The following is a 12500-nucleotide window of genomic DNA, read 5'->3' as shown; positions in this document are numbered from 1 at the left end:
CCGGTCCACTGAAATGCAATCCCAGTGATCAAATCAATTTTCCGGTTTTCGTTGCTCTGTTGCTATTAGCATACGTTAAAGAGCTCGTTATCTATTTCGTCCCGCACTATAGGGTCGCCATAGCTACTGTGAATCGTCTTTGCTATCAGCATTTCTTTGCCTCTCTTTGTGTCTGCATGGCACTTGAGTGTCTGTCCCCCCCATATGTGTGTGTGTGTGTGTGTGTGTGTGTGTGTGTGTGTGTGTGTGTGTGTGGGACATATGTGAGATACATTACTGTCAGATAGCTACCCTGTTGCAGCGCAGCCTCCTCAGACGCTTACGTAATGTTATTACCGATCACACATGGAGAGCATCCTGGCACTCTCACAAGGTTAGGATGAAATATGAGAATGATTATGAAGATCCGAGATTGTATTATCATGATTTCCTTATTATTGCATCATTAATCTATTTTTGTCTCTTGTCTCTCCCCCCCCCCCCCCCCCCCTCTTCAAATCTCTTTGCCTATGGCTCGTGCAGAAGTGGAACAAAAAGGTAAGCCTGTGAAATGAGCACGCTCCGCATCCATGCATGCTCCAAAAAACAAAAAAGCTCTGGGGTTGGGGGTGTCACTTTTTGATGCCAGCGCCTGAAGCGTTTTGTACCTCGTGGAGGAATGACATCCCTTTCAAAGTCACTGCTGCTATTTTAAGCCAGCTTGATCTCAGCGTATAGAGGCAATTTAGAAACACTGGTTCTCATTAGACACACTCCGGGCCCATATTATTTCATGGTATCGCGCAGAATGTCACTTAACAAACTCTCCGAGCACGTTTTTATGAGGGGCCAATGAACAGAGAATCGCATTGACATTTAATATTTCACAATGCTTTCCCATGATATGGAAATTGCTCCAGTGCTTTGAAACAGCCAATGAAAACTCAATCAACATTCCCAGCACCCTCGTTGTTGCGCGGGATCGGAAATTGTAATTGGGGACGGATTGGGAGACCACAGTGCACATCTGGTCCGTCTCTCTGTGTATGGGACAACATTCCAGTTATATTACAAAAAGGTCCCCACCACTCTAGTCGCACTGGCTTCCCAGAATTTACTACGTCTCCCACATCACTCGTAAAACATGACCCCAGTATTCAAAGATGGGAATACCGCGAACCGAGTGGGAAATGAATTATTGTAACAATTGCAGAAACAGCAGGCGATAAAAGGCATGTTCGGCTCTACAGTTGGTTGCTCCTGACAGAGATAGAAAGGGAAGGGAAAAGAAAGAAACAGCTATGAGACTAATGAGGAGCCGGGGAGGGAGGGAGGGCGATGCAGGGAATTGAAGGAAAGGGGTGGGGAGTAGAACAAAATGTGCCATTTTCTCTTTTTCTCTTAGCTGTGAGAGCAGGGCATTATCTGTTGAATGGGAGGCATGCTGTTGCTGTTCTTAAGAATGACAGTAACTATACAACATCCGAATCACAACACAGTAAGCCTATCGTGTCATCGTCACTCACTGGTGGTTAAGCTTGAGTTGCAACACAATTCGACATTTATGAAAAGAGGCAAACGTTTCCCAGGCACTGTCAGAAAATGCGGGGAGACAATGGTTGGCATTTTACGGCATAAAAATGGATCTAATGCGTTGTTATTTGTTCCATCAGTATTTCTCTGCCCTGGTATTCTGCGAGGAGTGTACCAAAGTGAGCATCTCTTTGAGTCGGACCACCAGTCGGGCGCGTGGTGCAAAGACCCGCTGCAGGCCTCGGACAAGATCTACTACATGCCCTGGACGCCGTACCGCACGGACACGCTGACAGAGTACTCGTCAAAGGAGGACTTCATCGCGGGCCGTCCCACCACCACCTACAAACTGCCACACCGAGTGGATGGGACCGGTTTTGTCGTCTACGATGGCGCACTGTTCTTCAACAAGGAGCGCACCCGCAACATTGTCAAGTTCGACCTGCGCACCCGCATCAAGAGCGGCGAGGCCATCATCGCCAACGCCAACTACCACGACACCTCGCCGTACCGCTGGGGGGGCAAGTCTGACATCGACCTGGCGGTGGATGAGAACGGGCTGTGGGTGATCTACGCGACGGAGCAGAACAACGGGCGCATCGTGGTGAGCCAGCTCAACCCCTACACCCTGCGCATCGAGGGCTCGTGGGACACCAGCTACGACAAGCGATCCGCGTCCAACGCGTTCATGATCTGCGGAGTCCTGTACGTGGTCAAGACCGTCTACGAAGACGACGACAACGAAGGGACGGGGAACAAAATCGACTACATGTACAACACGGATAAGAGCAAGGAGGTGACGGTCGGCATACCGTTCCCAAATTCCTACCAGTACATCGCTGCAGTGGATTACAACCCAAGGGACAACCTGCTGTACGTGTGGAATAACTACCACGTGGTCAAGTACTCGCTGGACTTTGGCAACAATGGTAGGTCCCACTTTCAACCCTTCCCCCTCCTCTTCCTGCCATTCATAAGTACTTTTTTCTACTTAGTACCAAGGGTAATGAGAAGGAAAAAGCTGCAGATTTGAGGACTGTTCCCAGCTAAATTTATTGGACAGGCTGTGGTGTGATTTCTTTAAATCTTCACATGGAATACCTTGGCATATTCGTAATGCTTTTAATATCCATTCATTTTAATATTCATAATGATGAATGCTTTTTCTGTTGTTGTGACATACGGAATACTTACAGCCACTAATCTTCCTCTAATAATTAATTCTGCAAAATGACTTAAAGGAGGAAAAAAAAGGAAAAGCACCATCTGTGCCATCACGATTCTCAATTATGACTGCTCCCCCCACCCATGGTATCTACGTGTTTCTGCAGAATTAAAAAACAAACTTTTAGAGAGGGTCCTGGATATACCAGTGCCGTTAAATTGTCTGCAGAGCTGCAAACGTTCCTGCTTAAGTCAACCAAAGGAATAACTTGTAAAGACTGCCTTGATCCGCACCTTTAGAGGAATATATCTCTAATGATATTATGCTGAGCCTTACATACTGTAAATGCCTCTTGCCTTTTACTGTACCACTTGCCAGCCTTCTCTTTAGTTCCTCCCCAGCCGCTTTACTTTAATTGTAATGCACTCCTCGAGAACGGAGCCAGGAGTGTCTGGAGGGAGATGGAACCGATACCGCTTTCATACAGGACATCCACTTATGATGGCGGGCTGAGGACACTTCAACCTGTGTTTGAAGTTGTTGGTTGTTGTTTTTTTGCTTTATTGTTGACTCATTTATACAACGCTGCTGAAAGGTTTATCTCTTCACTGAGACCCAAATCTGCCAATGGAGTTACATACATATTACCCCTAAAACACGATCGCAGTCAGCCGTTTTTTAACAAAAAGCTTTGACAAACTGATTGTTGGCTGTTTGGTGCTGTGCAGGTAGCTTACAGAGAAGGTTAGCTAGCTGCTGGACATTGTCGAGCATTTGGCTGCTAAAAGTCAAATATTTTCCAAAGGGGTTGGTGGAGACCAAAACAGAGCAAAGAGGAGAAGGAATATTGTACTTACGCTTGCCTGCTCAATGCATAAATACGTAGCTGTTTGCAACAGTAAATTTATGAGGTCATAATGTGCCAATGTTGTGTTGACGGTTTGTTCTGACCCATTTTCGACCCAGGTCGGGTAGATCGTGACTCCAGTTTGCAGGTAGACTCATTTAGAGCCACCATCGCTGTGTCCGACTGAAAGGGCGAGGAATACTGTGTAACCCAGAGTGACTCTTTCAACTCTGGTGTTTAAAGTCCACCCCCCACACCTCCACCCCCTCCTCCCTTCCTCTGGATGGAAGGGCTTAGGCCCCTGGAGCCTGAAGGGCTATTTGCCCAGCGTAATTGCCTTTCAGCACCTTTCTATGGAGTGGTCAAGGCAGTCTGGCTGCATGTCTTATTAAATGATGTCTGAATTAATGCATGCTCTTACACGCAGTTAGGAGGCGCAGTACAAGGAATTATTGAGAGAGGCAGCGTTAAACTTGGTTTCTACCGATCAGTGTGCGAGTGTGAAAGGGGGGCCTCGCTGCGAAAATGTGTCCGTGTGTCCGTGTGTGAGGTTGTTTATGCATGCATAATGATGCGCATGCCCCTGTGCAAAAAAAACGTGCTAATGTACTTGCGGCATGGGTTTTATGTTGCTCTATTCATGAGCGTGCACATGTGTTTATTGGTGCACGCTTTGAGAGTGTGATCGCTCTCATAATGGAGCTTTGGAGGTGTCTCAGGAGGCTCTAAAGAGGAGATCAATGGGGATTCAATGTGGAGAATGACCTCCAGTGCACAGCAACAAGCCAGACTGCTGACCAACGGGAGATAAATACATACAATCAATGCCGCCCCGCTCCTTTACTCCCCTCCTCGCTCCGCTCCCTCACTCAATGAAGATGAGGAATAAATTAACCCCCTTAACTGCATGATTTTCCCATTCGTCAGAAAACGCGGCAACAAGTCGATTCATTCAAGTCTGATTTTGTTGCAGACCCTATATTTTTCTATATTGCGTATGCTTTCTATTTAGGATCAGTATAAATATGCTAAGCGTGTACTGTAAAGGTAAACTTTCCATGTTCCAGCCCTGCTGTGTTTTCTTTTTGTTCTTTTTTATACTCAGTTCAGGAAACAGGCCAAGGAAAGGGACCATTCTGAGGGTTTCCACTTATTACTGATGTAGCATAATGCTTGCCCTGTTTTTGTTTCGGCTATTATGGACTTCTTAAAAGATAGAAAATGAGACAGGAAATGGGCTGTGGAGTAAGAGTGGGCCACTGAGGACTGAGTGCAACTGGCGAGCACCAATTACTGTGTTTTGTCCGTCCAACTGGCGAACAATGGCAGCTCACTGGACACTCTGAAAAGGTCATTCTGATACATTTGGACTGTTTGGACAGTTTATATGTTGATCAGATATATCTTCAGTTAAGTCCTAACTTTGCAAATTCTGCACTACTACATTTTAGCAGTTGTAGTGTTGGTGCTAGTAATAGAACATTTATTAATGTTTATTAATTGAAAAAAAAAGTCTTTAGAAAAAGTGTTTAAAGGTGCTATTTACATGTTTTGGAGCATTTTGATTACCTCTAAATGGCTCTCAACATGGCGGCGGCTGAGTTGGCGGCTTGCAGCTAATGGTGCTAACAGCACTAACAGAACAAACTACGGCAAAAATAGCGAGTGTTATCAGTGTTTACCTGAGGGGGAACTGGTAGGTGGAGCTATGCTTTTTCCGATGATGTGCACATGCACCGAAATGCACTAAATGCGCATGCGGCCGGTCCGGCTGTGTCAACAAAGTAAGGATAGCCTTGGATTACAACACACAGAGGGGGCGACATTACTCCATTATATCCTTACGAAGCACAAAGTTGTTTGCTGCACTATCAATGCTCTGAATCCCACATATTGCACCTTTAAAGTATTCGGTGTTAAAATAATTTGAAATAACCCCCCTATTGAAAAAACTTAAATGTCTATGCTAGCCCCATCACATGAGGTTTGCTTGAAGCTTAAGAATTTCTCCTCCCTTGATACATAAGAATAGTGTTTCTTCTTTGCCTGTTGAATACCCTTTTCTCTCCGTCTCTCAGACACGCTCACAATGGCAGGACATCTTTCTTTAACTCCGTGATTCCCGCTTGGTTTTTTTTCTCTCCGTCGTCCTCATCTCCGGCTTAATCTGCCCTCCCTTTTTTCGGCGCCCGACCCTCTCCCACATCACACGAAGCTATTTCATCGAGTGTCCTCAGATGTATATATTATAGAGGCCTTGTGCGCGAAGGCCTACACAGAGTCAAAGTCACTTGTCTCTGCATCGCCCCCGTCCTCCCGCCCAGCGCTCCCCAAACACTCTCTCTCGCTCTCTACTGTTTATGGAGTTGTTTCATCATGTCTTCTTACATGCATATTATAGAGGCCTGCCCTACGCAAGCGGCATGGCTCCGATGAAACATTTGAATAATTTATCATCTCCAGTCTGCCTTGCCACACTTTAGAAAGTTTTTCCCAACAAAGTCGCAAAATTATTCATGTTATCTGCATCTGCATGGAGGGAGGGGCGAACAGGGCTGAAGCTAAATAGATTTCTACTCGTGCACGCTGCCTTTTTTTGGCTTCACACTTATTTTGTTTCGGCCTCATTTTCTCCTACTGCCCCTCTCCTTATGAACTTCAAGGTTGAGGATCTACTTAAGTTCAGGTGAGACAATCTGATTGCATATTCTACGGAGCACCTGAACACCTCGGTGTGAGAGGAAAGGCTCGTAAATATGAAGGTTTCCTGAGCAACCCTGGAGGTATTTTTGTTCCTCCACATAGAGACACTGTTAAAGAAGTTAATCAGAAACAAGGTGTTACAAGTATTTTAAAATAATGACTACGACTTTATCAAAACAACTTATGCAACATTCATTCTTTGCGCCCTTATTTCAATGCTTTCACATACATCAAAACTTTAAAAAACCTGTTGCTACATATCTGTTTCTCAAAGTCAACCACCAAATCTTTTCACACCTATGGGTTATTTTTCCCACCTCTAAATTATGCTGTGAAAAATAACTTTAGTTATTAGTTTATTGTTGAGATGTAGTGTGACATCCATGTAACCACAAATAAAAACACTTGTGTCATAGCACATTTATTACTTGAAAGATTTAAAGTGTCTTAAGGGATATCCTCAATCGACCCTAAGCTAAGCCCCACCCCCAGCTGCTACACAGTCAAGCTGTCAGAGCTACTTTACCATGGAGCTCACACTGTCACTAACTGCACTCCCTGAATTAATATCTCATTTTTGGGGGAGGCAAAAGTTTTTGAACACTGGTTGGAGCTGGCCAATGCTAAGCTATGGTTGGCCAGTCTGCGCTCGAGGGGCGGGACTTAGCGAAGGGTCAAATCTAACATCGTTTCCCAAACTTTTTTTTCTGCGGACCAAACTCACAATAGGCTCTATCTGTAAATCGTGAGAAGAGGCCATTTTTACTGCCACTTCTGTTTCACCTTATATCAACTAGAACCAGCCACTTTGATGAGAAATACGTTTGATAAATCACAACTTTGTTAGGTGAACTGTAGATATAAATGTTAAATAAAAGACTATGGAAGAAGTTCTGCCTATTTATTTGGCGACCCAAATAAAATCTCCTGTCTTTGGGAATGACTGAATTAGTAGAGTAATCAAACGCTGGCATTCTATTCTAATCTGTTAAATACACAGTTATATAGAGATGACCTCTATTTGCCACTCTGTCAGTTTACGGAAATTTAGAGGTTCACCTTTGAACTGTTAATGGCCCGAATCACAGAGTTCCATTTCCTAAGGAAGCCAAGCGTGGCGTTCCTATTGTCTTTAGCCCCTCTCCGCTCATTTACGCCACCCTCCCCGCACCTCCCTCCTCCCTCTTTGCCTTCCTTGGCACCAGATTGCAATCAAGTGACAAGTCCAAGCAGTGCAGGAAATGTTGGAAGCAAGCTAAAGTGGAGGGAATAACAAGAGTTAATGGTTGAAGTGGAGACCCTCTCTCACCCGATCACTGATTAGGCTAACCCTCAGCACATTTTTTGACACCACTTGACATGATTTAGCTCTGTCAAAAATGAAGGCGGGCTTATTCACTATGTTTTGTTTGCAAAGTAGAAACCATTGAATTCAAACCGAAAAAAACAAATATATATATATATATATATATGTTTAAAAAGCAATTGTATGGTTGCTAATAGAATCCAAATCCAAATCCGAAAAAAAAAGGAGTCCACACTCCTGTACACCAGCATGGCTACTGACATGACTGCATGGTGTCTTTCGCACCTTCGTCTACATTCCCGCTCTCCCTCCTTTGTCTCTCCCCTCCTGTTCTCTCCCTCCCTCCCCGCCCGTCTCCCTCATTCCCAAATAGCTTGTGATGCGCGGGGAGACCGAACTTGGCTTCAGAGAGTCTGGTGCACCTGTTCGCTGCCCGCAGTGTGTCCTTATCGATTGGATTGCCCCAGCCGGGCCCTCCGCGCATTTGGCCTCGGTGCCTCTTCCCTCTCTGACAATAAATAAATAAATAAATCATGTGCCAAAATTGAGCGGGCCTCGCCAGGACAACAGGGGTGGACAGGGAAAACCCACAGCCTCGCGGGAACCAAACACAGAAGAGAGCAGCGAGAGCAGAGTGTGTCGCTGTGCTCTATTGCATTTTTTGTGTTTAAAAAAAGTGCAAGAGGTAGATGTAGCAAAATGGATACAATCTTAATTTTGGGGAGCAAAATATCAACGAGCCACAGGGTCACTACAGCTCTCCTAACACGGACAGATGATTTTGTAGCTCACGCTACCAACGTGCCGAGCGGCGACGCGTCCGTGTGTGGAGACGTTAGCCGGTGGAACGCGGTGGCGGTGGTGCCCGACGGCCATTTTGGAGCGAGGTTGTCCTCTATCTCCCAAGTATCGTCACTTTGAAGTGCTCCGTTCGGTCTTATCAGCGAGCTCGAGCCGCACGCCGCGAGCTCTGCGCGCCAGTTAGTGAAAAGTAAAAGTGTGTGTGTATCTGCGTGCATTTGCGTCTTTACAAGTGTGTGTGTGTGTGTGTGTGTGTGTGTGTGTGTGTGTGTGCGCACTCCAGCCATAGGGGCAGTGCGTTATCGCAGTATGCAGCCCTATTCAATGTCTGCACTACCATCCAGCCTAGAAAGCTTTGTGCCCTCCAGTCAGATTATCGTTTTGCTGTTACCCCTCTGGATCCAGGATGTCTGTGTGTGTGTGTGTGTGTGTGTGTGTGTGTGTGTGTGTGTGTGTGTGTGTGTGTGTGTGTGTTTGGAGGCAAGGAGGCAGTAACTTTTAAAGGAAAACTGCAAGAAAGTAATCATCTTAGCATATTAAGAAGCAGACCGTAGCAGTATAATAGACACTTGGTCTCAGTTCTGCAGGAAACTTCTGTCTTGATTCAAATCCCTCTTCTCTTTGCTTCCATTTCACTCGCCCCCCCCTTCTCTCTCTCTCTCTCACTTGCCGTCTGCCAATGTGGGAAAGTTGCCAGGCGGGAAGTTCATTCTCCCTCTCCTCCTCCCTGCCTTCTACCTTTTTGGCGCTTGTGGATTTACGATCCACTCTGTTTACCGAGTGAGAAGTCAACAAGGGCATTCTCGGCAAACGGAGCAGAGGCGGAGACAGGCAGTCGTACCCGCATAGAAAAACATCACCACACACACACAGTCTGACACACACACACACACACACACTCACTCGTCTGTCTGCAAGTCAGATGATCATGTGCCAGCTTCATCAGGCTGACTGACAGCCTCTCCGCGGCCCCGCCGGTGTGGTGACAGACAGAGAACAACTCCGGGAACAAGTTTACTGCCAGCCTGCCATTGTCTCACCTTCCCCTGGGCTTGCTGCAGGTCGGGAAAACAAACCGGATAGAGGGTAGAATACTCTGAACATTCCAGCTGTTCCGGAGCTTTTCAATCATTCCAAACAGAACAGAAGAGCAGTCGTCATGGAGTAGTAGACGTTTTAAGGACTCCTCATATATTTCATCAAGGAAGGTGAACGTTTATTCTTGACCTTGTAAACAGCAGGGACGTTCAGGAGGATGAAACTCTTTTTTTGACCAGCAGAATAGAAGCTCAACAGCTGTTAGTGGTATTGTATCATTATGATTTGCTCAAATTGTGTTATTGTTTCACAAAATAATGTCAAAATGAATGATTGCAAGCAAATTGTAATTCAGAAAGGGAGTTATTGAGGATTCTGTTTTATATATTTGAGTAGCGCCGGCTGCCACAGTGGACCACAGTGATAATATATTATTCTTTTAAATGGATTATTTTACATAGGGTCTTACATTAGAGCTGTGAATCTTCACTGGCCTCACGATTCCATTAAGATTCACCCGTCCACAATGCATCTTGACACATCACATTCTCAATATTCTATTCCACCTCGCATGGCTACTATTTCAAGAATTAAGACAAGCAGTCCGATAAATCTGAACTCCCTTTTTATTTGTAAATCTAACGACCTAATATAAAAAGTTGCATCTTTTCAATAAGCGTGAATCCTTCTGCGGTGCATAATAAATGTGCTGTAATCGATAGGGTTTTGACAGAGCAGCTCTAAGACAGGGCAACAGCCCAACGTTGTTGACAACAGAGCAGTGAATATCGGTTGCGAAAGCAACAAGCTGGCGGACCGGCGAGCAACGTCTCAACTCCGCGCAAAAGCAGAGTGTGTGTGTAAGCTCCGCCCTCATCGAAATGGAGACCAGAGGAGAAAACGGAAACAAGCGATAAGAGCGTTAATGACGGCAAAACCCAGCAGAGACTGACACTGAGCTGAAATCAAAACAAACTCCCGATCATGTTCTGTCACTGCGTCTGACATGCACATACAGTTCAACCTCTAAAACAGGAAATTCATTTTTAAAAGACGGTTAGCACATCCATCGGCATCTTTCCATTGATTCTACTGTCAACATCATATCACCTACACTTGATTTGCATATAATATATATAGCGCCATCTATTTTGCATGGCCAATATTGTGACATATAGACTTATGGTTATCATTTCATTGATTTTAAAGCATATTTTCGCAATTAATTTGGAACTTTAGTGCAAAATGATTCGAATATGAGAGAAATCTGAGTTATTATGTGCTTGTTATTAATTAAGATAAGGTCATTATTTATCACAATATCTATATTCCATTGAAAGACAATCATTTACATTGAATCATCACCCAGCCCAGAAAGAATATGAAGATTTCTGACATTTCTGCAGTAGAATGTGTTCGTCCAAGAGACACGTTTATCACACGACCACCGGTACAATGTGATGTGACAACACATCTGTCAAAATGTGTCACCGACACACATGTGCACGTCACACACGTGGAGCAAAAATCTGAACTGAATTTGGAACCGTTTTCACCTTTTGTGTCGCACGCTCATTCCTGCGGCATCAGTCCCGGGCGAAAGAGCCCGACGTTTAGACTTAGCCGACATCGTGGAGATGTCGTGGCGCATTTACTCAAGGCTTCCTGAGCTTGGAACGCGGTCGAGGATACGTCAGTCCCCACGAGTACAGCCTCTAGCCTTTTCTTTCCCTCTATAAATGTTTCATGAAGCCGTTATGTCATGTTCCTGTAGTTCCCTACAGCGGCTTTTGCGGGCGTCCTGAGTGATGCCGGTGATGAATTCATCACAACATTACAAGATATTTCCTTTTTTCTATTTTGCAAAGGAGGATGGGATAAAGACACGGGCGAGAGCGCTTGAAAAGAGGGTGATGGGAAATATGGACAATAAAATAGGTAAATGTGGCAGAGAGGGGAAACAAAGTTATGAGCGGTTGATCGAGTCGGATGGAAAATGTCAAGAGAAAGCTGCCTGTGTTTTCTGCCCTGTACTTAAATGACAGCAGACATCAACCTCACACACACACACACACACACACACACACACACACACACACACACACTCATCTACTGTTGTGGCAGAGCCCTCTTAATGGAGCTTCCAGTTTGGCTGCAGATAGACACACTCGCTCGCCGTTTCATAAGTACACACACACACACACACACACACACACACACACACACACACACACAGAGAGATTGACAGCCAGTCCCTAGGCCACTGCTGCTACGCATGATTGATGGCAATGTTCCTTGGAGAATGCACGAGACAGGGGGGCGGCGGTGATTCGGGAACGGGGAGCCGCAGCGTTTAGGTACGGAAACACTCCATTGGTTTGCAGAGGGAGAGAACAAGAGCGTACGCGGCGTTTCATGGCTGTCAGTCAACCAGACAGACAGAGAGGGAGAGAAGTACAGAGTCTTTGAGTAAACTTAAAATCCACAGCGAGGGATGACTTCAGTTCACAGTAAACAATACAAACCACCCACTCTCTCCTAAAACTCCCACACGTCCGCACACTTCCCTTCACCTCCAAAACAAGGAACAAAATTAAAGCATCAAAAACAACTTGACAACATTGTACCAACAAAAAAAAAAGACTGCAGGGAAGTAATTTTCTGCACATCACACCCCAAATTAAACAATATACAGTACACCAAAAACCCCCACTGGAAGTTACAAACTGCACAATCACATGTTCCTGAACACATTGAGAGACGACAAACTCTACAACCATTCAACGTCAGGGACCCTTATTAAGTTTCCATTTGCGCTGAAAATCATGGGATCAAGAATTTCCTCATCTGGGGGGGGGGGACTTGGAGCGATGTGAGGCAACTTCACACTTTTTGCCACCCAGACTGGCAGCAAGGCCATAGCTAGAATTTCTGAGAGCTCGAAGGATCCCATCTCCCGGGAATCGTGCAGCGCGATGTCCCCGCGTTGCACGCTCTTCAGAGAAGGAAGAAAATCGTTTTCACAGCTGCTGGTCGGCCGCGGAGATGGCGGAGAAAATGCTTTTATTAGGCCGGGTTCAGCTGTCTCTGGACTGAGCATTGCACTGTTGGGTTTCCTTTGTATTTTC

The 12500-nt window shown here is 45.4% G+C and overlaps 1 protein-coding gene across 8 annotated transcripts in view; it reads left to right on the top strand.

Moving 5' to 3' along the window:
- Nucleotides 1–12500, top strand: part of adgrl3.1 (adhesion G protein-coupled receptor L3.1) — a 122556-nt gene that overhangs the window by 63886 nt on the left and 46170 nt on the right. For all 8 annotated transcript variants that reach the window (XM_068726589.1, XM_068726595.1, XM_068726594.1 and 5 more), the window contains exons 6-7: nucleotides 523–537; nucleotides 1653–2441. In XM_068726589.1, coding sequence (XP_068582690.1) covers nucleotides 523–537; nucleotides 1653–2441 — 804 coding nt within the window. The remainder of the gene's footprint in view (nucleotides 1–522; nucleotides 538–1652; nucleotides 2442–12500) is intronic.

This window comes from Cebidichthys violaceus, unplaced genomic scaffold (genome assembly GCF_023349555.1).
Source record: "Cebidichthys violaceus isolate CVI_PGR_0920_01 unplaced genomic scaffold, fCebVio1.0.p SCAF_4, whole genome shotgun sequence".
NCBI classification, from domain to species: Eukaryota; Metazoa; Chordata; class Actinopteri; order Perciformes; family Stichaeidae; genus Cebidichthys; species Cebidichthys violaceus.
This window is presented reverse-complemented; position numbering and strand designations above follow the sequence as displayed.